The sequence below is a fragment of the Tenrec ecaudatus genome, chromosome 3 (assembly GCF_050624435.1).
Source record: "Tenrec ecaudatus isolate mTenEca1 chromosome 3, mTenEca1.hap1, whole genome shotgun sequence".
NCBI classification, from domain to species: domain Eukaryota; kingdom Metazoa; phylum Chordata; class Mammalia; order Afrosoricida; family Tenrecidae; genus Tenrec; species Tenrec ecaudatus.
In genome coordinates, this window is record NC_134532.1 from 5588684 (window position 1) to 5616348 (window position 27665).

The window sequence follows — 27665 nt, forward strand, 5'->3', positions numbered from 1 at the left end:
GGAACTGACAGTGGCTGCAATGGGTGACATTTGAACAGTGTTTGATAAAAGTTGTACACAGGGTCAGTCAGAATGAACTTGACGGTTCCAAACATTTACATCTTTTAAACATTATATATTTAATTGAACCACAAAGACTAGTGGGTTGGACAGTGCAAGATATGACAAAATAATAATTTATAAATTATCAAGGGTTCATGAGGGAGGGGGAAATGAGGAGCTGATGCCAGGGGCTTACATGGAGAGCAAATGTCTTTAGAATGATAAGGGCAATGAGTGTACAAATGTGCTTTACAAAATTGATGTATGTATGTATGGATTGTGATGAGTTGTATGAGCCCCTAATAAAGTTAATTTTTTAAAAAGACTAGTGGAATCTTACTAAGACCAACTCTTATCATTCCTGCTATTATGCATGAATTATATTAATAGCAACAGTTTGCACCAAGTCAAGATAATGTTATTTTCTATGGGTAAGCATTCAGAAAACATTTTTAAAAATATTTTGTTTATCGTTCTTTGTAATGGTAGTTGCAAATTAGCATAATCTGTCATTTTAAGTTAGGAAAATCAGGTACTTCAATGTGCTATCTTTTTACTTTACAGGAGTTTATGAATTTGTTCCTTTGGAAAAGGGTGATGGATTTCGGTTACAGATCAATGCTCAGAACTGTGTGCACTGTAAAACATGTGACATTAAAGATCCAAGTCAGAATATTAACTGGGTGGTTCCAGAAGGTGGAGGAGGACCTGCTTACAATGGAATGTAAATTACAACCACTATCATTTGGAAACACATTTCCAAGTATATTCTTTAAAATGTATGACAGATTAATTTCAATATTTAAAGGCTCACAAGTGTCAGAATATCTTACAGAGGGTCTTCATAATTAGGATATTTAAAAAATAAATCAGTGAAATAAAAATTTTGTACTAAAGATTGTCCCACATCTTTTGTTTTAAAAAGGAACTCTTAACAAGGGCTCACATAGAAAGAGTTTTGGATATGTTGATGGAAACTATGTACAAGTGTGCTTACAGAATTTTTAAAATTCTGTCTTTTGAATCTTTGTTAGTTCAGAGATTAAGGTATGATTGACGTAATATACAGTTGACGTGCTAACACAAACATCATTCTAGAAGGGCACGTAGCCCACTGTTATGACAAGTTTACTGCAACACACCTGTGCTCATAGGTTTACAGATCACCTATGGCCACTTGTAAACTGCAGAATCCATAATTTCGACTGGTCCACAAAAAACTCAAAATATTTCAGTCCTGCACATGGTCTGTCAACCCACATTCCAGACCAGGGGCCGACAAGCTGCAGCTCTAGAACCACTCTGTCTCTTTCAGAACATGCATACTGCTCTGAAGAAAAATCGTAAAGGATATTACCCAGATAATGGTGACTCCTGGAATTTTTTAATTGTTGTGAGGGACAAAAGTTTGCCAACCATTGAAACCAGTCATGGACAGGTATTTCTATTGTTCATTAAGTATAAAACAGGGCAGAGATGTATCATAGATTTGTGGGGGGGAAACAAGTCTCCAAAAGTGCAAACCTATGTAAGGCATACATCTGTCAAAGAAACAGAAAATACTTAAGCATTTCACAAAAGCTGTGCCCATTTTATGAGCTTGCAAAGCCCTCATATTAATTCCCTATGGACTCTGTGTGGTTATCGGGACATTCGTGTGTTATTCTCACATTAATTCCCTATGGACACTGTGGTTATTGGGACATTCATGTGTTATTCTCATATTAATTTCCTATGGACACTGTGAGGTTATCTGGAGAGTCTTGTGTTATTCAGACGCGTTTAAAAAACAGCATTTTCCACTAAATGAAGCAATGGAAAAGTGGCAACTACATCCTTCTGGAGACAAAACTTGCAGGACAAAGAAAAACATGGTATCCCATGGAATTCCTGCACTCACAGGTTTTGCTGAATATACAAAGGCAAGCTTTAATACAGGGCTGTGTGTCTTTACCATTCTTTGCAGAAACCAACTTTACAATGACTTCGTAACACTTTTTATTAAGAGGCCTTATCAATAAGTATTCCTAAACAATAAACAATGGGAAACTAAAGCATAAAAAGAAACATGTTATGGACACACATTAGTCAACACCCTTAAATCTTCTTATTGCCTTTATACAGCCAATGCATAACATTTAAGCAACATTCAATTTTTTCTTAAGCAAACATTTTGGCATAAGCTGCCTTCTCCTTGTCTTTCTGTGCCTTTATCTTTTGCTTGACTTTCAGCAGTTCGGCCTGTATAGCTGTAAAATAAAAAGGTTATTTTTCAGAATATTTTTAAAAACTAGGTGACATTTTAATATCCTAACTCCCAATTTCCTCTCCCATAAAGTAATGGAGAAAAAGAACAAGAAAGTATAGAAAAAGGACAATCACTTTTATACACACAAAGATCACAAATACTAATTTCAGAAGATTATGAAGTGACAGAACTCAATTACATAGGCATTATTTCGCTCCCCTAAAGAGGGCGGGAAGTGTCTCTCCTTTAACTTTTGCCATAAAAGACCAAAGGGAATTATTAATATCTAGATTCAGAGTCACTATTAACAGTTGGATTGACTGAAAATTAAAGTTTATTTTTGTCATAGGTATCTACAGTTCTTCCTTAAATATGTGTCCTTTGGTCATTAGGATGCTAGGTTAGAATTAAAGGTTAAATTCTGCTGTAGATTCCTCCTTAATAGTCATTCAGCCGAAGGAAAAAAACCTTAAATACATTAAGAATACTCTTGGGAGAAAGGGGGAAGCAATCACACTGATCTACCTATAACCCCCTCCCAGGAAGCAATCACACTGATGTACCTATAAACCCCTCCCAGAGGGCTAGACAACAGAAAAGTGGATGAAGGGAGACATCGGTCAGTGTAAGACAGGATAAAACAATAATTTATAAATTATCAAGGGTTCTTAAGGGAGGGAGGGAAAAATGCTGATACCAGGGACTGAAGTACAATGAAAATGTTTTGAAAATGATGGCAATAAATATACAAGTGTGCTTGATACAATGCATGGATGTATGGGTTGTGTTAAGAGTTGTACGAGCCCCCAATAAAATGATTTTTAAAAAAGAATACTCTCTCTGTGCTGAGTTTTCAACTAGAATTGTAACAAATCATAACCAGATCTCAAATAATGTGATAGAATAAATAGTGGTTGGATGTAAGAAAAATTACTACATTCTGGAGAGGAATTAGAGCTTCCAGGCAAAAAATTTAACACTCCTATTCACTACTGTATGCTCTCTGTGATACAGGTTTAACAATAAACTAAGTGCCAAAGCAACAAATATCCACACGTGCTTGATATAATGGATGGATACAATGACTCTTGTGGATAAATTCTTAAAAGATCAAAAGAACTCACTATAAACACTGTCAACTTACCTTTATCTTCAGGTGCTATCTCCTGAGCTTTCTTGAGATCAGCCTTTAATTGGAGGAGAAAAGGGTTTTCAGAATTACTTATGATTTATGAAGAACCATTTTTAAGAATTATAAGCATTTAGAACAAAATTTTACCAGTGCTTGATCATACTCCTTTAATCCTTGCCACCCTTGAGCTCTGCGGTACAGTGCCTTAGTATTTGCTGGATCTAGTTCAAGGGCCTACAAAAGATTGCAAAATTCGTATTTATATGCACATATTAAGTACTAAATCTATGTCCCAGTGCTCACTTTACTGCCTGTTATCTCCAAACCCACCCTCGACTATTTCACTACTCTCTGACAACGGACCTGAAACCTGATCATCTTTTCCCAGCTGGCACAATGTTAGGGTTTATAGGTAGAGACCCCTGAACAGTGTGTTTCCTCTCAGCAACGTCAAAAGAGCGGCTTGCCAACAAGTCCCTTTGAGGTAGGGCACCTCAAAGAACTGCTTGGCCCTCCACCCAGTCAGCCAAGCCCCCCTCAATGAAGTCTGGATCTCACTCAACCCAGGAGGGAGAGGGCTCCAAATCAATAGGACTCATTTTATGTATTTTACGCATATACATAACATACCTAGTATGCCTAATGCTCTCAGAATTCTCTACCCTAGACTAGCCAAACCGTCATCATTTCATGCCTCTGCTATATCTCCTGTTCAAATTACTGTATGATCTCTGTGTCTTGACTGGACCCTAACGGACAGAATGTACAAGAGGGCTTCAAAATGAAGAAAGGGGGGGAAGGCCACCTTTTGAATAAAAAGTTGTATTTGAAATCTAGGCTTTCAGGAACATGAATAGGTATTGACAGGTTTCTCCTAGAAACATTTGTAAAATTGTATATTGTTTACATAACATCTCTTAAAGTGCAAAGTACATAGGACAACTAGACATAGACAGCCCTGGTTTGGATTTTGTTTTTCCACATAAAATCTTCCCCAGGGAAGACGATCATCTGTTGTCTGAAGAAGGGAACGCCTTGACTTTTCTAGCAAATTTAGTCAATATTCCTATATGTCTCCCAGACAGAGGTGACTTGTAGATGACTTCCGGTATTACTCTTTCTCCCACACAAGCCCTGCTGACCCTCAATTGAAAACTACTCCCTCTTCTAGGCCTATAAGCTCCTCAAGGGCATACTTATATTACTAAGTTATACTACTATTTATTAAGTGCTTCAAACTAAGTTCCCTGTGAAATACCTTACATGTTATGTAATTCTTGCCTCTTCATAAGGCAGTATTATTTTTATTTTATACAAATAAATTAAGATTCAGTAGAATTAAGAACATACACAAAACCAGAGGCAAGCAAGAAGCAACATACAACATCACAACTGAAGCTCTGAATCCTGGCTTTTGTCTTTCAATTCCTAACATACACTATGTGCTCAATGTTAATATGTTAAGGCATTGAATGAGTTGTTAAGACTGCTTTGAGGAAAAAGGAAAGTATCTGCACAGATATGTGCTCTAGCTCATTTGTCTTTATTAGTCAGATGTATTAATGTATATAAAGCTACTTTTGTTGAAATTGTTGTCATAACCGAACTCTTTCCAAAAGTTTGATTAAAAACTGCCTTACCTCCAAGCAGCTATTAACGGCTCCCTGCCAATTGGACATCTTTAGTTTACAAGCTCCAATATTCAGCACACAGCTTAAAGCTATAGGTTGTAGCTTAGCTCTATCTGCTTTCTCAATAACAGCCTTTGAACCTTCTACATACCTATGGAAAGTATTAATAAAAGTAGCATGTAATGCTAGGTATTCAACTTCAATTATGTCAAATATTATGCAATCTGATAAGCAAGTGCATTAAGTGGTCACAATATTTTTATTAAAAATGATTTAGAATGTTTTACTTTTCCAACAGCTATTCAAAGTGTTCAGAAGGCCAATCACCCACTAAGAACACCATATTCCTATTTATAAAAGCCAAATCTCATTTTAGAAAGTATCTCAACATTATGTTTGGAACTAAGGTCCTCGCCATAATGGAATGAAGAAAGGTGAAGGGAAACACTGATGTGGAATTTGAGCAACAACAGCAGTCCCGAGAGCCCAGAAGAAAATGAGCACACTTAGGCCCCTGACTTTGGTTTCTAAAATCTACCCCCTACAGAAAAGAATCAGTGCTCTGTGGAAAAACTAATTCCAGAACTGGAGTCTGGTAAGTACGATCCTGAAACACCTTGTGTCAAAAACAATTAAGTGCTCAATTCATGAGAACCTGGTAGAGGGATCTAGGAGCTGCACTGTGGAGGCTTTTATTGGACATGCCTGAGCCATCAGGAAGAATAATGGTTTCTGAAGAGACTGGGGTTCATCACTTGTCTCAGTTTGTCAGACTGTGGTGGCTTGTAGCTATGCCCCAGGTTATTTCCAAAGCTGGCAGGGACACTCAAAGTGAGGGGGTTTCAGCGGAGCTTCCACACTAAGAGACAACTAAGAAGGACTCAGCACCCAAGCTCAGGGAAAGAAGCCACTGGAAACCTGGTGCATAGCTTGGAAGCACTGTCAGATAGTGACAGCCTAAATACAAAGGAAGCAGAAAACACTGCTGAAGATAGTGGCGGCGGATGGGCCCTCAGGGCACTGGAAGTGTGACTGAAGAGCAACTAATTTCTTGGAGGGGAGTCGACCACTGACCTGAGTTGAGTAAAGCCTGTAAAAAGTGGAGACTCACTGGTCTGTGCCAGGGAATTTGGAAGACAGTGACTTGGCCAACTGACAGAGATCCATTTTTGTGTACATTCCAAAGAAAGGTGAGCAACAAATGCTCTAACTATAGAACGGTATCATTGATATCGCATGCAAGTAAAAATTCGGCTTAAGAGCAGCACAGTTGCAGCAGTACATTGACGGGGCGGTCAAGGATTCAGGCCAGACTTAGAAGACATGGAACAAGGAATATCATTACTGATGTCAGATGGATCTTGGTTCAAAGCAGAGCATGCCAGAAGGATGGTTACTTGTGTGTCACGGACTATGCCAAGGCATTAACTGTGGGGACCCTAATAATGAATAACCTTGAGAGGACTGGGATTCCAGAACACCTCATTGTGCGCTTGAGGAACCTACACATGGATCAAGAGGCATTTGTGAAAACAGAACAGGGAACAGTTTAAAATCAGGAAAGGTGGGTGACAGGGTTGGATCCTCTCACTACTTTTCTATCTGTATGTTGAGCAAATCAGAGAAGCCAGACATTATGAAGAGTGGGGCATCAGGATCAGAGGAAGGCTTATTAACAATCTATGATACGCAGATGATACACCCTTGCTTGCTCAAAGTGAGGAGCCCTGAAAGCACTTGCTGATAAAGACCAAGGATCGTAGCTTCACTCCTCACAACTGGACCAGTGATCAATGGAAAAAAGACTGAAGTTGTCAAGGATTTTATCTTGCTTGGACCTACAATCAATGCTCATGGAAGCAGGAGTCAAGAGGTCAACAGATGTATAGCATTAGGTAAATCTGCTGTACAAGGCCTCGTTGGTACTGAAGGATATTACTCTGAGGACTAAGGGGCATGTACCCCAAGCTATGGTATTCTCCAAAGCATCAAAGTACAGTCAGTGTACTCCTTAGAGGTATGGATGGCAAGACTTCTCTTCCATATTTTGGACATATTATCAGAAGGGTCCAGTCTCTGGAGAAGGACATCATGCTTGGTACAAGTGGAGGAGCAGAGGAGAGGAAGGGTCTCAAAGAGATGTATCGACACAGTGACCGCATCAATTAGCTCAGGCACAGAGTCATGCAGTGTTTCACTCTGTTGTGTGTAGCGTCCCTATGGGTCCGGAATGACTCGATGGCTCCTAACAACAATAGAGCGGTTTGGAGAACGTCCCAACAATTTAACACTCCCAGCGCAGTGCCACTGTTGATTCAGTCATGACAACTCCAAGTGTAAGCAAAGTGACCCCTATCGAGTTTACGACACTAAAAGGAAGAAAAGAAGGGCTCTTCCAAACAGAAGAGTGGGAGCTAGTGACTAGAATGAACGAAAGCATTAGAAAACAACAGTTCTGTACCAGTCCAAATGGAAGCTCATTTAGGTAAGGTCTGCCAACGCCGCCATACACCACGGGGGGAAAATGGCTGTGGACTGGATGTTTGCAGTCTCATAGCACCACCTCACAGGCTATTAACAGACATCTAGAAGACGGCACTTTAATCGAGTGCTCAAACTCAAAATAAGCCAAACTGGCATGTGCCCTTCAAGTATGGTGTCACAATGACTTGCAACTAAGTCCTCCTGACAAATACTTATCCTTAATGTAATCTTAAAGAAGCAAATAGATGGTACATTCCACACACACACAAACACACACAGAAACTGTATCACAGTGGTATTGAGAATATCAGTGTCCCTGTTCTGTAAGAAATATATGCTGAAGAAATCGTGAGTGGTAAAGTGTTACGGTATTTGCCAGCTTCCTTTTAAAATACAATCAAAGCTCATGTTAGATATTTGTGAATATACAAGAATATAAAGTATATGACATATACATGTATTCCTGCAACTTGTCTACACTTGGAAGTTTTTCAAAATAAGTTGGAGCAGCACAAGAAATACAATTATATAGCATACCTGGGGACTTTTCCAAAAATGTAATGGACAACTCTGAATTGTTAATAATCCTTTTTAATTTCTAAAAGTTAATTGTTAAAATACTTTATTACCTTAAAACTTTGGCATACTTCTTTATGGCCATTTCCCAGTTCTGGGATTTAAAAAAAGTATTTCCAATGTTTTTTATGTCCTCTGTTATCAATAAAATTTTATCTACCTGTACAAAAGAAAGGATACATGTTGGATTTCTGTAAATAAAATGGTTTTATCACTGTTAGATTGCGAAAAATGTATGAATAGTCTAAAAGGACTCACATCTTTCAAGTCTATCTCGGCGTCCTCAGGGAAATCTGGATGACTGTCACCAGAGCCATCTTTGGGGAATATTCCCCAATCATCCCCTTCTTTCAATTCTCCACATTCTGCAATAATGCACAACTGTAAAAATAATCCTAAATTGTAGAAGTGTACTATCAAATTAATGGAATTTTTTTTGCCTTTCCCAAAGATATTCAATTCAATGTCATTATCCAAGTCACTTCTAAAACTACCATATATACTTGAGTATAAGCCATCCCGAATAACAGTCAAGGCACCTAATTTTACCAAAGACTGCATTAAAAATGTGTTGAAAAACTCAGCTTATACACGAGTACATATAGATTTATGTTAGTTTGAATTACCATGTGGTTGTTGGTCAATTCCATCTCAAGGAGCAAGGGAATGTGTTCCAAGGGTTTTCACAACGGAACTTTGAAAAGCAGGATTGCCAGGCATGTTGTCCAAGGTGACTCAGAGTGGACATGAACTATCAACTCTTTAGGTAGTAGTAACGCACATGATCATCTGGGCCACCCAGGGACTGCTCTTTCTATAATGTCCTTCTTATACACTTTGTAATTGATACAACAATGTAACTATTTACAAAAGTATTTTATTGCTATTCAAGAGCTCAGTGGACACAGACTACAAGATATTATCATTTTCTCTGAAACTTTTAGATTAGACATTCACTTTCAGTTACCTGTACTGAGTTATCTCCTACAGGTAACTCAATTGCAAACTCCCATTCACAACCTGGTTGATTAAGTTGAGTGGTGCTATGACCTTTTTGATTCTGCCATTTAGCCTCTAAAGGTCTCCAGCAGTAACCTAAGTCTAAATTCTTCAGTAATGTAAGCAAAGATGAGGAAACAGGCCAAGAGAAGTTAAATACCAAAGGTCAAGGCTAAACCACTGCTACTAACAGAGCACAGACACTACTCTAGATTGCCTGTTTTCTACTATACACTATTACACATACCGATTCAAAGTTTTACAGACAAAGACGTGCCATTAGTCAAAGGCCACCAAGGCAAAAGTTAAAACTACCCTAGTCTTTCCCATCACAGAAAAGTTTCAAAGAAAAAAGTGACAAAACAGGTTTGGATGAAAAGTCAACATTTTCCCCAGGCCTAATAAATCACCTAATCGTTTTGCTTACATGGTTCCTAAGTTAACAGCTACGTGTATTTCAACTTTAACTTCGTACTTACTTTGGCAGGTTTTTCACCTTTCACTTCTGTATTTTCCAGCATCCTTGCCACACCCATTCCTTTAATGACCTGGCCAAACACCACATGCTTCCCATCCAAATGAGGAGTTGGCACTGTTGTGATAAAGAACTGAGAACCGTTTGTATTGGGTCCTGCGTTTGCCATGCTCAATAAACCTTCCTGATCATGCTGCAGGAATAAAAATCATTACAAGAAAACAAAGGTCAGAGGACTCGCTGACTAACTACTCCCACAAAGCCTGCAGGCAGACTGTAAGTCCCATTTAAACCCAGCAACATGCGGTCATTGTAAACTTTTATTCACAGAACATGGAGTACTTGAATTCTTAACATTTTAACGTGAACAATAGTCAGGGAGGTCTTTTTCCTAATATCCACATAATGCTCCACCACCATTTCTAGTTGACGGACATGTAAGGGAGAGTCACAGTGCAGGCCCATAAGTGTAAAAGATTATTCAGATCTTGTGAGAAAAAAGAATCATAAAAAGGGCAAAACTGACCATTAGACTTCCTTAATCCAGCACCTTTAAGCATCGGCTTTATGTGGGTGTCAGGTGGGTGTTTTCCCAATTTCAAAATGAATCCATATGCTAGCAGATTGACTCCCCAGCAAATCTCCCCTTCAGAAGCCTACCTTGGCATCCACCTGTCCAAAGCTCTGTGAAATCCTACAGTAGAATGATGAAGATCTTGCTACCTTATCTCTTAGGCTTTGAAACTTATTCCTTCCGCGTGCACTGTGTGACGTTCTTCTACCTGAAGTGTCACCTGTCCTTCCGTCGAAATCTAACCCAGCTTCCGAACCGCTGAGTCTGGAGAAGACCCACACGCCTTTTCCGGAGGCCTCCTCTCCTTGTTGGCTTCGTCCTGCCAACCACCTTGGATGTGGTGCTTTCCCATAATGTCAACAAAACTTTAACTTCCTCGGTTTACCACGGGCTTTGTGTTCTCATGCGCATACTTCAGTCTTTCACCTATACTCTTTCTTATCATGGAAACCAAAACCAAACTAAACTCTGTGTAGACAAATCTTGTGTAGCAAGGCTTCCAAAACTCCAAACGCACTGCCCCTGACTCAATTCCGACTCCTGGTGACCCTACAGGATAAGGTAGAACTGCCCCTGTGGGTTTCAAAGACTGTAGCGCTTTATGGTAGGGAAAAGCATCATCTTTCTCCCATAGCAGCTGGTGATTTTGAACTGCTGACCGTGAAGGTAGCAGCTCACTGTGTAGCCACTATGCCACCAGGGTTTGAAAGTACCCATTTTTCCTTAATTTGGGCATTACTATTAACACCTTTCTCCAATAGTATACACAGAAAATGTTATCAATTTAGCATGTATTGCATACTATTATGTTATTCAGAAGCTCCGGTGGTCCAGCAGTTCGAACCCACCAGAAGCTTTCTCAGAAAAGCGGTGCGGCTTTCTTCTCTTGTAATGATCTACGGCCTCAGAACCCAGTTCTATTTTGTTGAAGAAGGTTGCCAGGAGTCAAAATTGATACCCTGGCTGCGAGTTTGACTGTTTCTTTACGTGACTCCCCAGTTGTGCGATGCATTTGAACCCTCTCTCCACAGCAGCGTTAGAAGCCCCGTTAGCAAGGCCTGCCCCTTTCTCACGAGCCCTCTGGTGCCACAGACAGCAACGAGCATTACAGCTGTCAGTCAGGACGCTGCAAGACTGGTGACATTCTCTTTTCGAAGTCCCTCGCTCTTAGTCCTCAATTCCAAAGACATTACTTTACTTTCATACTTACATGTCCATTCTTATAACTTGAATGATGCAAAATACCCCGATTACATCTTGGGACAATGAAGATAAGGCACAGGCACCTCTAATGTCCTTTAGGAGCTTGGACATTAACCATATCCGCTACTTTGTAAATCCCCTTACATCCTGGTTATTAGCGATGGTTTTGTTGCTCTTCAAATTCAAGGATAAAGATGCACAAGTTACCATCCTTACCATAATGAGAACATTTTTCCTGGTAACAATTTTGCCACATGGTGTTTGTACAGGCAGTCCTCGGGTAACGAACGGAGATCAGTTCCTGACTGTCATGAATTTGGAGGTGTGTCAGAACAGGTGCACATGGTTATTGAACCTTATTTTACGGAAAGGCTTCGAGGCCTTTCTATGATTGAAAAGCTAAATATGCAGCAGGTGAAGCTGATCGTCAGGGAGAATTCGTCTTAAGGTTGTGTCGATCATTTACAATTTACATAACATTCCAGGAGCGTTTTGTTGTTGTTGTTTCCGAGAAGCGTTTTAAACCTGTGAGTAGAAACCCTGCAGGCGGGCTCACAGGTGACAGTCAATTGCACCGTCAGTTCCGCCAATCTCATGCATCAGGTTCCTGAGGGGCTCACTATGCTCTGTGGAGTCATTTCAAGGGTTCAACTTGTAAATTTCCCCATTCTGGTTATAGTCCCAAATCACCCAAACTGCACAATTCGACTGAAGTGCAAATAAAAGCTGCCTGTATGACATTCATAGCCCGGGGACTGCCTATACGTAAACCTCACTGGCTTAACTGAAGCATGTAGGAAGGAACTGGGTCATACTGAAATAACGATAGCATGGACGCCAAATAATATCACTACCGGATGAAGGTATTCCCTATTAATTATGTATATTTTAAAATATGCATACCTCTTTTACAAAAGAACTTAAGCACAGGATATTGTTTTTAAATACAAGTATTCCTGACACAGTGACCTCTTCTTTATCATCAAAAACCATGCATGTTCATTTACTTTACCTTGTAATAGAAATTTTCATCTTCAAATTTTTCCCCATAAATACTTTCTCCACCTGTCCCATCCTGATTGGAGAAGTCTCCGCCCTGAATCATGAACTTCTTAATAACTACAAAAATTGAAAATGGTTATGAGACTGAGAAATGAAAGACTTCAGCAATGTCAAAATGTATATGAAATATAGGACAACTTTCTAAAACACAATTTGAATCATACTACTTTCCTGTTTCTTCCTCCCAATAACTGCAAACCCTTCAGGCTTTACAGTCTGAGTCTGACTGACTTGTAAGCCAGAGCTCGACTTTGTGCTCATGCACCCTCACGGAGATTCTAGAGTTGGAGCTCTTAATTTTCCCAAGATCCTGGCTCCTGATTTTGTCCTTCTGCAAGTAGAGACCTCTGAAAGCCACTGCTGTGCACATAGTAAATCACTCAGTAATGTTCATTAAAGAATAATCATTCCTAGATTTCATACACCCTCATGGAATTACTTCAGGAATATTTTCACTTTCTTTTAGTCGGGGTTCTTAAGATCACTGTCATATTCAGTGATACTCACAGGATGCCTTTCGGCTCTTGAGACTCAGCATTTGGAAGTGTTACAGGGACTTAGCAAGGATATCTTGTGGGTATGGGCTGAAGAGACATGGAGAGTCTAGAAGAATTAAGTACTGGCTTTCTTAGCTCTCTTTCTCCCATGAAAGGTCACACGGAGCATTCTCCCCCCAGCAATGAAAATGCAGCAGCATGTGTGTAGTGTTTCTCCCCAGAGAAGCCCAATAGGGCCTCGGTGCCGTGTCCACGGTTTTTATTACAGGCTGAATAGGTACTCTCTGCCTACCATGTACCAAAATCCCAGACTTGCAAAGGAAAAGTTGATGTTCAGCAGTCGCACTGTTTATACAGGCACAATACACCACATTTATAATTTAGGATATGGGGCCACTAACAAGTTCTATACACTGAGGCCAATCCTTTCTAAGGGTAAGTATGTCAGACTTGCTATGTTAACTTTATTTGTTAATATAATTTATTAGGATCCTTCAGTAAACATACACACAAATCAAATTAGTAACTTAGATGATATATTTTTAAATAATGCTAATTCTTTCTCATTCAAATGAACCGAAAAAAATGTAAGTGTCAGGGGACCGGTGAAGATGGGGTTGTGTATTTCTTTATACATAAACCTCAGTGCCCTCTTAAAATATATAATGAAATTTTTATTCATTAATTCCAATCTCACAGGCCAACCTTCATAAACTACACTGCCCCACATGTCAACGTACCCACTCGGAAATTTACAACCTTTGCCCCTATCTAGTGTGTTTCTCTCTTAACTCCTATCAAACACAATCTGATTGGGTACTTGAAAAATAATCAGATCCAGAAAAGTTATACATACTTCGATGGAAAGGGCACCCTTTCAAATGGAGCGGTTTTCCCGTTGTGGGTCCAATGCCTTTCTCTCCAGTACACAATGCACGAAAATTTTCTGCAGTTTTAGGGACGATATCTGCAAACAACTCTAGCACAATTCGACCGACTAAAAGGGAAGAAAACGGCATCTTGTTAGTATGCAAAACAAGCAACTAAATCAGCGGTTCTTAACCTCTGAGTCACAACTCCTTTGAGGGTCGAACGAACCTTTCATAGGGGTCGCCTATGAAAGACCATCCGATGGTCTTAAGAACCCTCTCGTCTCCAGGCGGGTCCGCCCACGTGCATATATGTCCACATGCGAATACCCAGCATGAAGACTGTTACCCAAGCTTCCAGACAAAATTTCATATATTTGTAATTAGAAATAAATATTTCACAACATTTAATTACATATTGTCTTTGTGATGAATCACTACTTTAATTATGTTCAATATGTAACAATGAAAATACATCCTGTATAGCAGATATTTATATTACAATTCACAACAGTAGCAAAATTATAATTATGAAGTAGCAATGGAAATCATTTTATGGCTGGGGGTCACAACATGAGGAACTGTGTCAAAGGGCCATGGCATTAGGAAGGTTGAGAACCACTGAACTAAATGGACGTATTATAGAAGAAATGCTCATATAATTATGGTGATCAAGATTACTCATGGATTATCAAATTCCTTTTGGGGTCACTTTTCTAATACACAAACTTAAATTTTAAGGGGTCTCATAGCCAGATTAATTTGAAGCAATTATTTTTCTGCAGTAAAAAAAGGCTCCTAAGCATATTAGAATACTCAACAGATTATTATCAGGTTCCCCACAAAGTACCAATGATTTAAAATCCCAAGTAATATACTTAGAATTTCCAATCACTAAGTAATCAATACATCAAACTCACTGTCTCCAGATTCTAATCATGGTTTCCAAAATTATAAATCTTTACTGAGCAGGAAAACTCATCTTTGTCCTGACAAGGGATTTGGGGATTTGAACTACAGACCTGGCAGTTAGCAGAGCAACGCTTAGCTAACTGAGCCACCAGAGCTCTTTGAACTAACCAATTTAAAAATTCACTGCCTTTGGATGGATTCGGATCTCATAGAGACCGTGTAGGGCAGAGCAGATCTGCCTCTGTCGGTTCTGCAACTAACTCTTTATGGGAATAGAAAGCCTCCTCTCTCCAGCAGAGCCGATGGTGGTTTCAAACCACTGACCTTGCACCTTGCAGTGAGCAGCACAACGTGTAGCACAGCATGCCACCAGGGCTTGTGACAGGGAACCAGCCCGAGTAAATCTCCTGTAAGTAGTCACGTTTCATGAGCCCTTATAGTTGTAGTCTTTGTGTTCTGTGGCGCTTGCCTGAGGAAAAACTGAAAAGCTACCCTTCCAGAAAACGTCTAGAACAAATGAAAATTACATCTAGCACTAAATCGGAAGCAAACCTAACTGAAGTGCGAATGCGTAAATCTGTATCCGTTCACAGTAACCCCTGAATGGGCACATGCCGGGCTGAACAAGCAGAGTGCCAGAATTGCCAAGGGCTCCGGAACAAGAGCCTTTCAGTTATAAAACATCACACGCCAAACTCACAGGCTCTTAGGAACTTAGCGCTATGTAACCTAGGCAACGACACTACTACATCGCGCCCGTTTCTCCGACGCTAAAATATTTCCCTAGCTACTCTAGAGCTGTAAATCAGGACATCAGTAAGAAAGCAATAAGCAAACGACTTGCTTTAAATTACGAATAATGCGGCCTGTGCTGCCTCTTACGTGTGACAAGAGATTGAGCTCCCGGCGCGCAGCACCATTGGAATACGCTTTCTAGAACTGCCGACTCAAATTAAAAATTGCCATTCAATGGCGCGAATGCAGCCAGGCGGGAAGCGCCGCCAAAGGAGGCAAGACAGAACTCCAAAGACTACCACCATCTCCGACGCAGAATTTTCCAGAAACTTCCCCCAGGACATTGGTTCCAGGGTGCTGGCTGGACTCTGTCCCCGATGCCCGAGCTTGTTCCCCAGGCGCGAGGGTCGGCGGCCAGGCCCCTCTGCGAACCGGCTGCCCCCGGCCCCAGCCTCTGCTCGTCCCCCCCGGTGGCCCTCGGAACCCGCTCACCTTGCTCCCCCCCGATGTCCACATCAAAGAAGACTCGGGGGTTGCTGGGGTTGGAGGGCTTCGTTTGGGGGGCCGGGTGCGACATCTTGACCTCCACACGCGTTTGAAAGCGGGCTGAGAGACACCTCGTGTTACGCAGACGACACAGGCCCCACACCGCAATCTGAGGAGCCACTTCCGCCGCACGGACCGGAAGCCGCCCTGACTTCCGCTGTTGCGCTGCCTCTACCGCCCCCTAGCGGTTCCACGCGCGGCTGCACAGGTGCTCGGCGGCTCCCCACGGGTTTGATTCCTGTCTTTCACTCCAGTTGTCTCCTCGCCCTCCTGTAATTGGCTTTTCTTTTCTTCACTCCCTGAAATTGCAGCTTCAATCCTTTTTTCTTTTCGCAGTTACTCCATGTCCTTTCCTAACTATCGTGATGTAGAAGAGGATTGGAAACCGATCCCAGCTCAGCTCTGCTGCTTAACTCAGCCTTTGATTTAACCAAAACGCCATGTGCTTGCCTGGAAAATGGGGATTAAAATACTTATAGAGGACGGTCGTTTTGAGGATCAAAGACGTAAATAGTTTAGCATAATACTTGACACAACTGGTCACAGCTTAATAATAGCAACCATTTTTATTGCCATGGTGTTTTACTTTAGTTTGCCCTTTACAGGTGAAGTGATACAGCATAGATCAAGCATCAGACAGCGGAAGCCAAGAACCCAGAATAAAGCACAATTCTCATTCCTGATAAAACTACACTGTTACAAATAATTTTTTAAAAAGAAAGAAAACCTATTCTGTTATAATCCACTTTTAAAAAATCATTTTATTAGGGGCTCACACAACTCTTATCACAATCCATACATTCATCAATTGTGTAAAGCACATTTGTACATGTATTGCCCTATAATCCACTTTTAACTTAGGGAAATTCGTGTAAAACATTCTACCTATTCCCATGAGAATATATTGATAAAGCCTAATTTTGATGGCAAGAACACTGGTGGTGCATTAGATTAAGCACCGGGCTGCTAACCACAAGGCAAGAGGTTCTAATCCAACACCCATTCCAGGGGAAAAACATGAGGCTCACTGCTCCCATAAAAATTTGCTGCCTAAATCTCAAAAACCTATAGAGCAGTTCTACTCTGCTGTGAGTCAGAAGCAGCTGGCAATGAATTTGGTGTTTTGTGTTTACTTCTTGGATTGCTAACTGAAAAGTCGACGTTTTGAAACCAGGGCTGCTTTTTGGGAGAAAGATGAGGCTTTCTACTGTCACAAACAGTTACAGTCTCAGAACCCACAGGGGGAGTTTTACCTTGCCCTGTGGGGTCACTATGATGGGTTGAGATCTATTAAATGGCAGTGATTTTGAGACATTGGTCTCTTGATCATTTTGAAGGAATACCTGGTGTTTCCCCTATAGATGAATTGACCTTCAGTCCTAATGAAGCCCAGCAATTTAGATTTCATTTTTCTTTATCACTGCTGTTCGTAGGTGCCATTGTGACTCATAACGACCATATGCACAACAAGAAACATGCCTGGTTCTGCATCCTCCTCACAATTGTTCCTTGAGCCCATTGTTGCAGCCACTGTGCCAGGCCATCTTGTTGAGGGCCTGCCTCTTTTTAGCCACCCCTCGCCCAAGTATGATGTCCTTCTCCAGGGACTGGTCTTTCCTGATAACATGTCTAAAGTATGTGAGATGAAGTCTGGCCATCCTTGCTTCTAAGGAGCACTCTGGCCATACTTCTTCCGAGGTAGATTACTTTGTCCTTTGAGCAGTCCATGGTACTTTCAATATTCTTTTCCAGCATCACAATTCAAATACATTTATTCTTCTTCGGTCTATCTTTATCAATAAGCTATCCATTTTCTTCTCACCAACATAACCAAACCAATCTAAAACCCATTGCTATTGAGTTAATTCTGACTCATAGCAGCCTGACAGAACCGGGTAGAACGGCCCCTGTGGGGTTTTGGAGACTGTAACTCTTTCCAGGAGGAGAAAGTCTCGTCTTTCTACAAATAGCTGGCGGTTTTGAACAGATAACCTTGCAGTTAGCAGCCCAACATAATCTGGTGGCAATGTGGGACTTGAGAGCATTGAGTGAAGGGGTGGAGTCTAGTCTATCAAACGGATCATAGCCAATGAGGTCTCTGTGTGGGTATGGCCTTCTCCTGGGAATTTTGGGAACTCCTGGATTTCTCCTTGGAGACAGGAGACACCTCTCTCTCTCTCTGCTCCCTCCCTTGGAGATGCTCTACTGACAAGACACATGGCACGACACTCATAGACCTCGTGCCCTGAGAACTGGAGGAGCCAGCGCTGAGATGCTTACAATGCCACTGGACCCCAAGACTTTCTACCCACTGGCCAATAGTCCTGCATTCGGCGTCATTGTATGTGTTCTGTGAGTCTTAAGAGGGCTTTATCGATTGGTATCGGACATATGGACTAATATCAGACTTCTGGGCTTGGACTGGACTGGGTTGGGATGCTTTCTTAATGTGCAACTACCCTTTATATAAAACTCTCTCTTATGCATACATGAGGGTCAATGAATTTGTTTCTCTAGTCCACCCAGACTAACACAGGGGCTCTTACAGCACTTACCACAATACAAACATGCATCCATCGTGTCAAGCACATTTGTACATTTGTTGCCATCATCATTTTCAAAACATTCTCTTTCTACTTGAGCCCTTGGTATCAGCTCATTTGCCCCGCTCCCTCCCTCTGTCATGAGCGCTTGATAATTTATAATTTTTTAATGTCTTACACTGAACCACTGTCTCGCTTCACCCACTTTTCTATTATTCATTCCCCCTCGTTCACATTGATATAATTTTTTTGTTCTGGATCTTTGATGCCTGATAGCTGATCCCAGCGACACCTCATGATCACACAGGCTGATATGCTTCTTCCATGTGGGCTTTATTGCTTCTCAGTTAGATGGCCACTTATTTATCTTCAAGCTTTTAAGACCGCAGATGCTATATCTTTTCGTTTGTTTGTTTTAGAGATCCTTTATAATTTTGTGTATGCCTATTAGGCATTGTTTTATTAAGAGATCATTTTATTGGGGACTCGTACAACTCTTGTCACAATCCATACATCGCTTGCATCAGGCGAATTGGTGCATATATTGCCATTATTCTTTTCTAGACATTTACTTTCAATTGAGCCCTTAGTATCAGCTCCTCTTTTCCCCTCCTTCTCCTCCCCTCTTCACAACCCCTTGCTAGATTGTACATTGTTATCATTTTCATATCTCACACCGACCATTGTCTCCCTTCCCCCATGTTTTCTGTTGTTCTTCCTCCTGGAGAGGAGTGTATGGTTATATGTCTATCATTGCAATCAGTTCCCCCTTTCTCTCTTCCTCTTCCCCTCTCCCCCCCCCTTCCATTCTGGTATCACTATTCCCACTCCTGTTCCTGAATTCTGTGTGTCATGAGCTTCCATCTCTTATCTATTCCTGTGTACATGCTCCGGTCTAGTCTGAATTGAGCAGCAGCACTGGGATCATGATAGTGGGGAGATGAGGAAGCCTCCAGGAACCAGAGGAATATAATGGGTTTCATTGATGATTTACTGCACCCTGGCTGATTCGTCCCTTGCCTGTAGCCCCTCTGTGGGGGGATTGTTTCATTGTCTACAGATGGGTTTTGGATCTCTATTCCACCCCCCATGTTCTCAACAATATGTTTTCATTTGTTTGTTTGTTATGTGTCTTCTGATGCCTATTACCCGGTCCCTATGACTCCTCATGATCACACCAGTGGTGTGCTTCTTCCATGTGGACTTGTTGCTTCTCTCCTGAATGACAGCTTGTGTAACTTCAAGTCTTTAAGACCCCAGATGCTATATCTTTTGATAGCTGGGCACCATCAACTTTCTTCACCACATTTGCTTATGTACCCATTTTGTCTTCATTGCTAGTGTTGGAAAGGTGAGCACCACAGAATGCCAGGGTATTAAAACAAAGTGTTCTTGTGTTAAGGGAATACTTCAGTAGAGGCTCAATGTCTGTCTGCTACTTTAATACTTAAAATAAATATATGTAAATAGATCTATTTCCCTATCATTATATAAAAATGTATTTACGTATGTACATGCCTATATTTAGACCTCTATAAATGCCCTTTGCCTCCTAGTTCTTTCCTTTATTTTCTTTTGCTTTCCTCTTGTCCCACTATCATGTTCAGCCTTCATTTGGCTTTCAGTAATTCCTCTCAGCTACATTGCCCTTGATCAAGCTCCACCAGGCATCCTACATACTTCTTGCCATCTATTTTAGATTACTTGTTGTTCCCTTGTCCCTGGGTTTGTTGTCAAACCCCTTCCTTTCCCCTGCCACCCCATCCTCCATGAACCCCCTATAGCCGCCAGTCCCACTGTTTTCTCCTCTGGATTGTTTATCCCACCTATCTTATCTAGATAGACATACAGAGGCAATAATAAGCATAAAAACAAGACAAAGCAAAACAAAACAACAAAAACAAAACAGCAACAACAAAAAGAAAAGCCTATAAATAGTTCCAGGTCTGTTTATTGACCTTTAGGAGTATTTTCCAGTCCAGTCTGATGGGGTGAAAAAACCTGCCCTCAAAGTCTTTTTTTTTTATATTCCCTGGGGATTTCATTGCTTTGCTCCCATTGCTGCTCTGTTGCATGCCCTTAGTGTTTCGCCCCGGTGTGGTGGGGTCAGATCAGGCACAATTCCCACACGGTGTTTTCAATTCTTAAAAAAGGAACAGGGTTTCAGAATGAAGAAAAAAAAGTGTATATGTAAACCCTAATGTACAGACAAAGGTGACTTGTATTGTTTGGTAATCTACCTCCATAAAACCAGTCATTGTTTGCTTACAGAGTACAATTCTACATTGACACACAAGGGTCTTCATAAGTCTGAAACAATTCAACGACAACTGGTCTAATCATCCTCAGGAATGCCAACAGGAAATATTTTCAAAGGAATGATGTATATAGACTGGTAGTACTCTTGAGGATGTTTGCAAGAAATAGCAGTTCCATGTGTCCTGGGTGACTTAAGAGTCCATCAGTTCTCCAGGCAGATCTTTTCAAATTCCAACACATTAAAATTAATGTAAAATGTTAATTTTTTATGAGGTGTCCTGCAGATATGGACAGCTCAGCACAAAACGTCTGTGCCCTTTGATGAAGGCAAGAGTCAGAATCCTTATCTAGCCCAGTCTCCAACTTGCAAGCTGGCAACCTGTACTCTGCAGTGATAACTTCAGATTAAAATTTTATTCTGATCGACGAGATTAAAATCATCCTTCGCTTATTGTTGGAATTGTTACTTTTATACCATTGCTTCCTGCTCAGAGTTATCATGATTAATCTAATTGCCATTAACTAGAAAACATTTCTACTCTGCCATTAGATCTCTAGAAGTCAAATTTAAACTCTGCGCCGTGCTAGTTTGTGACTTCAGACAAGTTACTTGGCTTCTTTGGAGCTCAGTTCTTGGACTGAAATGTAGGATAATAAAATTACATTGTTTTCCTAAAGTCTTATAAGGATTTATAAAGAATTATTGAACTGTTTTAGTATCTGAGGCATAGTAAATGGTCAGTAAGTGTAAACAATTACTAACCATGAGTTACAAAACACACACAAACAAAAAGATGTTTTGAAAGAGCATGCATTTCCACAATCAGGGAGCAGGAGATATTTTTTTAAGTTTTAATATTTTTATTCGGTTTTTGATTTTTTTTTCTCTTAACTAAAACAAGAAAACGAAGAAAGCCTATTTCCTGTGCTGGGAAAGCAGGAGCAATGAATGACAAAGAGAAGTGGACCACTAGAGGAAGCCATGGCAAGGATCTGCCCGGTGTCTCAGGGATAAGAAGTCTACAACATGTCCCCAGGCACATCCCTAAGAAGCCAAGAAACCACCATAAGTGAGTTTGTGGGATGTGAGAGCAGAGAGGTGTGTCCTGTTTCTTGTATATAGCCCTAGGAAGGCAGCAGGCCTCAGAGATAGAAATCAGAGTATGATTTGAGTAAGCAGAGAATTAGATAGACTTCCAGAAATTTTCTATGTCCTAAAGTGTATTATCCTTGAATAGACACCCAAGGAGCTCCAGTAATACTATGGGATAGGTATTGGACTCCTTACAATTCAAACCTGCCCGCGTGGCAGAAAGTGAGGCGGTCTGTCCCCATAAAGATTTACATTCTTAGAAACCCTATATAGGGCCACTGAGTCTGAATCAGCTTAACACCAGTGGGTTTTAGTTACCTAAAGGGGCATATAAGAGGAACAAGACATAAAAAGAATTTGAAAATGGGAACGCTGAACTCATAGAGGCCCATCAGAACCGATGTGTAAGTTAGGACACTGCATATTCATGTATAGTCAAATAGCATCAAGAAGGCTCTCACGGCAAACACTTGTCACCATGTTAGCTCATCTGAAATTTACATTCAACTGCAGGAGCAAAGAAGAAATACAGGGAAATGGCAAATGTTATGGTACTACCCTTTGGAGCAGGCGTCCTCAAACTACGGCCCGCGGGCCACATGTGGCCCACCTAGGACATTTATCAGGCCTGCCAGGTGTTTTTGCCCGGTATTTTGTTTTGTTTTGTTTTTTCACTTCAAAATAAGATATGTGTAGTGTGCATAGGAATTTGCTCATCGTTTTATTTTTAATTATAGTCCAGCCCTCCAATGGGTCCGAGGAACAATGAACTGGCCCCCTGTTTAAAAATTTTGAGGACCCCTGCTTTGGAGTAACCAAATACTTTTACCAAAACAAAGCTGTCAAGTCGATTCTAACACATGGACACCCTTCCAGACAGACTGACTAGCAGTTCAAGGCAGAACTGCGGTTTTGGGTATCCAAGGTTATAACCTTTTGTTGTTGTTACTGTTAGGTACCATTGGGCCCATTCTGAGTATTAGCGACCCAATATACAACAGAACAAAACAATGCCCTGTCCGGCACCATCTCACCGTTATTATTCTGTTTGAGCCCATTTTTGCAGCCACTCTGTCAATCCATCTTATCAAGGGTTAGCCTCTTTTTCGCTGCCCATTGACTTTACAAAGTACTATGTCTTTCTTCAGGGCCTGGTCTCTCCTGACAAGTAACATGTTCAAAGTAAAAGAGATGAAGTCTGACCATCCTTGCCTCTAAATATCATTTTCACTGGAGATCTTTAAGAGAGTAGAAAGCCTTATCTTTCTTCTGTACCCGTTGGAATGGGGATTGAAAATAGAATTGACACTGAGCTATGGAAAGGTGATATTGTAATTCATACACTCCTGAGTTTATATCTTTACGTGCACATAGGTCACTGAAGTCCCTACTGGTATTACAAACAAGCTTGGAATAACACCTTTATTAAAGGTATGAAGTTAGGAAGTACACCAGGCTTCAGGAAGAACATTTCAGAATCCTCTCTAAAGAACCAGGCTCTCAAGGCCAAACAGGAACTCAAAATAGAGGTCAACATAACTCTTAAAAAAAAAAGAACACATAACTCTTAAAAAATGAAATGACTCTGTTTCTAGAAGCAGCATTGGTGCTGTTGAGGTCGTAGCATTGGAATGTCTTGGCTTTACCATATTTAGAAAGCTTTGCTTCCACATGAGAGCACTAATCACAGGTTCCAATGAAAGACTAACCCTCAGCTCTGCCTGCGATAGTTGTAAAATCTACGGAATCTTGAGAATGATGGTGGCAACAAATGTACATACGGGCTTGACACAATGGATGGATGTAGGGATTGTGGTACGAATTGTACGAGCCTCCAATAAAATGATTTTTTTTTTAATCTACGGAATCAATTCAACAAAAACTAACAAGAATAGCTATTGGTTTTTTGGAAGACAGCAGTTGCCACCAGGGGCCAGTAGAGTCTTACCACCAGCAGAAATCATCTCACAAGGTGTTGGCCTTGTGACAGAGGATCCCAGTATGACAACATTCTTCTTCAAGGCGCTGAAAGTGACCAGGCAAGAAAGGATATTGAGCCTCAGTTGACTGCAATGCCAAGTAAAAGAGGACTTTTGTGCATCATTCTTTTGAAGCGTAATGAGATTAAATTTAGCTTTTTAGTTATAACCTGTGATAGAAGAAAACCAATATTAGACATGTTCAAATCTTCAGCATTCCTCTCTACATTAAAAAAATTTTTAAACTTTACCTAAAAGGATTTTTGTAAAAGGAATGTTGAGATATTGCAAACAAAAGATGTTTTACCAAAATATATATGGATATAACCAGACCCACGACCATCCAGTAGATTCCAACTCACAACATGCTTATAGGAGAGATTAGAATTGCTCTTTAGGGCTTGAGACGGTAAATCTTTTTCTACATAAGTTTTACATTCAACCATGCATACACATTCTGTTCCATCTCATTCATTGCAATCGCCTCAACATTCCATCCCACCTCATCACCCATCCCATGTCCTCCCTGAATTCCTTATCTCCATTCCTTTTCCTCTACTAATGCTTCTGAACTTTGACTGGGACTCTTAAAGAAAACTTTTATTGGAGGTCTTTCATCTGTTATCACCATCCATACATTCCTCCAGCAGACTGTAACTCTTGACTGGAGTACGCAGCCTCATCATTCTCCTTTCCTTGGAACCACCAGCTATGAAGTTAGCACCCCACCACTTAACCTACTACTTCACCTGTGCTCTTTAATAATAATAACAGCAATAACAATAATAGCATCTATGAATTCAATACTGTGTTCCAGACTCTGGACTGTCTTTTACATTCTGTCGTGCAAGTAACCTTATTATTCCTATTCTGCTCATCAGGAAATAAATTTTAGAGAGATTAAGAAACTTGACTAATATAATTCTACACCACTTGATGACATAGTAGAACAATATAACCTGGCCATCTTTATAAGGGTTTAAATAAATGAGAAGATATACTCTAATTTATAAAGGACCTTAAGCACTTTTAGCATTAACTTTGAATTTGTTTTATATCTCCTTGTAAAAATTGGTTTTACTGTGGTACATACATACAGTGAAATACCATGCATCCCTAAAAAGCAGCAATGAACACATGAAGCACATCGCTGCATGGGAAGAACTGGAGGGAATCATGCTAAGCGAAGTAAGCCCAGCATAAAAGGACAAGTACAGCATGAGTCCACTGAGGCAAGCTTAAAAAATGGGACATAGGGGAAAAGCTACTATATACATACATTCCTGGGTGAGGTCCAGCAACTATGGCAGGGGCCAAACCCATCCAGGGATACATCCGTCAGCCAACTAAATAAGAGGGGTGGGGGAGAGAAAAAGGGGGGGGGAAGACATGGGTAGGGGCAGGGAGCAGGGCACTAACCCACCTAAGTGGAGAGTATTGTTTATATCTCCACAGAGAGGGAGAGACCAGGCTGCAACCAGATATGCCAAGACATGGATACCACATGCTGGCATGTACCAGGGGACCAATAGAGAGGTCTACTGGGCTGTACCCAATCCCCACTATGTGGACACCCCCAACCCCAGACGAATGTCCTTCAGAGGACAGCACTGAAGAGGGAGAAGGACACGTTTGATTAGACACACAGGAGATACAAAGAGGGATGGAGAGGGAGCAGAACACATCCTGGCCCACCAAGTCCTAAGGACGATATTCTTGCTCAGAGCAGACAATGCACAGAAAAGACCATAGGGCTGTCCCCACCACTAGACACAACGTCCCTCACTGAACCGTAGTAGGAAGGAGGACAACACTGCAGAAACTGCCCAATCTGACCCCATCACACCATGACAAAACACTAAGGGCATGCAACAAAGCAGCAAGGAGAACAAAGTGATGAAATCCCCAGGGAATACCAAAAATAGACTTTGGAGACAGAGTGTGGCACCCCACAAAACTTGAATGGAAAATACTTGTAAAGGCCAACACACAGACCTTGAACTATTTATGAGCTTTTTTCTCAGAATCTGACTTTCTTCTATTGTTATTTTGTTTTTGTTTTGTTGGTTATGACTTCCTTTGTTGTTTTATTCATCTTTGCCTGGTTTTTGCACCTGTTAATGTCTCTGCATGTCTATCTAGATAAGATAGGCGGGATAAACAATTCGGAGACAATAAGAATGGGACTGATGGTTCGGGGGGCGGGGGGGGGGGGTATGTGAGAAGGGAAGATGGGATAAAGGAAGGGGGTGGGGTGAACCAACCCAGAGACAAGGGAACAAGTTAACTAAAATCAAAGGAGAGAAGGGTATACCTAGTGGGGCTTAATCAAGGACAATGTAGCAGCAAGGAATTACTAAACCTGAATGAAGGCCAAACATGATGGCGGGACAAGAGGAAAGTAAAAGGAAATAGAGGAAAGAACCAGAAGGCACAAGACATTTATAGAAGTCTAAATACCAGCATGTATATATATGAATAAAGATATAACAGGAGGGGAATAGAACTATGTACTAATATCTATATGTTAAGAATTAAGGTTGCAGATGGACATTGGGCCTCAACTCAAGTATTCCCTCAACACACAAGAACACTTTCACTTTGTTCTAAAAATCCGGCATTCTGTGATGCTCCACTTTCCAATGTGAGCACTGAAGACAAATAGGTGCATAAGCAAATGTGGTGAAGAAAGCTGATGATGCCTGACTATCAAAAGAAATAGAGCTTAAAGGCTTGAAGGTAAACAAGCAGCCATCTAGCTGAGAAGCAACAGAGCCCACATGGAAGAAGCACACCAGCCAGTGTGATCATGAAGTATCAATGGGATCAGGTATCAGGCATCTAAAATCCTGAACAAAATCATACCCAAAGTGAATGGGAGAAGGAGGGGGACATGGAGTGAAGACCCAAAATCCATCTGTAGACAACTGGACATCCCTCACAGAAGGTTCACAAGGAAGAAATGAGCCAGTCAGGGAGCAGTATATCATCGATGAAACACACAACTCTCCTCTAGTTACTTAATGCTGCCTTCCTCCTACTGTGACCTCAATTCTACCTTACAAATTGGAATAGACCAGGTCATGCACACTGCTACAGATAAGAGCCCACAACACAGGGAATCCGGGATAGATAAACCCTCTGGGCCAACAATGAGATAGAGATACCTTGAGGATAAGGGGAAGGTTAGGGGAGAAAAGGGGAAGCGATCACAAGGATCAACATATAACCCCCTCCCAGGGGGAAAAACAACAGAAAAGTGGGTGAAGGGTGACAGAGGATGATGTAAGATATGAAAATAATAATCTATAATTTATCAAGGGTTCATGAGGGAGGGTGAGCGAGGAGGGAGGACTAAAAATGAGGAGCCGATACCAAGGGCTCAAGTAGAAAGGAAATATGTTGAAAATGATATGGCAACAAATGTACAAATGTGCTTGACATATGGATGATTATATGGATTGTGATAAGAGATGTAAGAACCCCCAATAAAAGTATTTGATTAAAATTTTTAAAAATTGGTTTTAATAGATTTAATCTCCTTGTATAAATTACAAAAATTTATTGTTCAATTGCCTGAATGAATTATAAAATGTCTTAGATATTTTGGGTACTCATAAATCTTAATTTATTGATTCAAAGGACTATCTTTTTTGGCTGGCTTATTTATTTAATTTTATTGGGGGTTCTTACAGCTCTTATAACAATCCATATATCAATTGTATCAAGCAAAATTGATGAGAATTTTGTACCATTTGTAAAACATGTAAGGAAGTTTCAAGGTCATAGAAAACGAAATAAATAAA

General features: G+C 40.7%; 2 protein-coding genes across 2 annotated transcripts in view; one reads left to right on the forward strand and one right to left on the reverse strand.

Annotated features, from left to right (window-relative positions):
- Positions 1–2225, forward strand: part of ETFDH (electron transfer flavoprotein dehydrogenase) — a 59661-nt gene extending 57436 nt beyond the window's left edge. The window contains exon 13 of the mRNA XM_075543639.1: positions 607–2225. Within this exon, the coding sequence (XP_075399754.1) occupies positions 607–770 (164 nt within the window). The 3' untranslated portion in view covers positions 771–2225. The remainder of the gene's footprint in view (positions 1–606) is intronic.
- Positions 2024–16107, reverse strand: PPID (peptidylprolyl isomerase D). The gene is made up of 10 exons (XM_075543640.1): positions 15932–16107; positions 13780–13920; positions 12377–12483; positions 9592–9780; positions 8372–8494; positions 8167–8273; positions 5063–5204; positions 3570–3656; positions 3435–3477; positions 2024–2291 (listed from the first exon to the last, which is right to left on the reverse strand). The coding sequence occupies exons 1-10, from the start codon at positions 16014–16016 to the stop codon at positions 2203–2205; spliced, it is 1113 nt and encodes a 370-aa protein (XP_075399755.1). The 5' UTR covers positions 16017–16107; the 3' UTR covers positions 2024–2202.
- Between the last annotated feature and the right edge of the window lie 11558 nt (positions 16108–27665).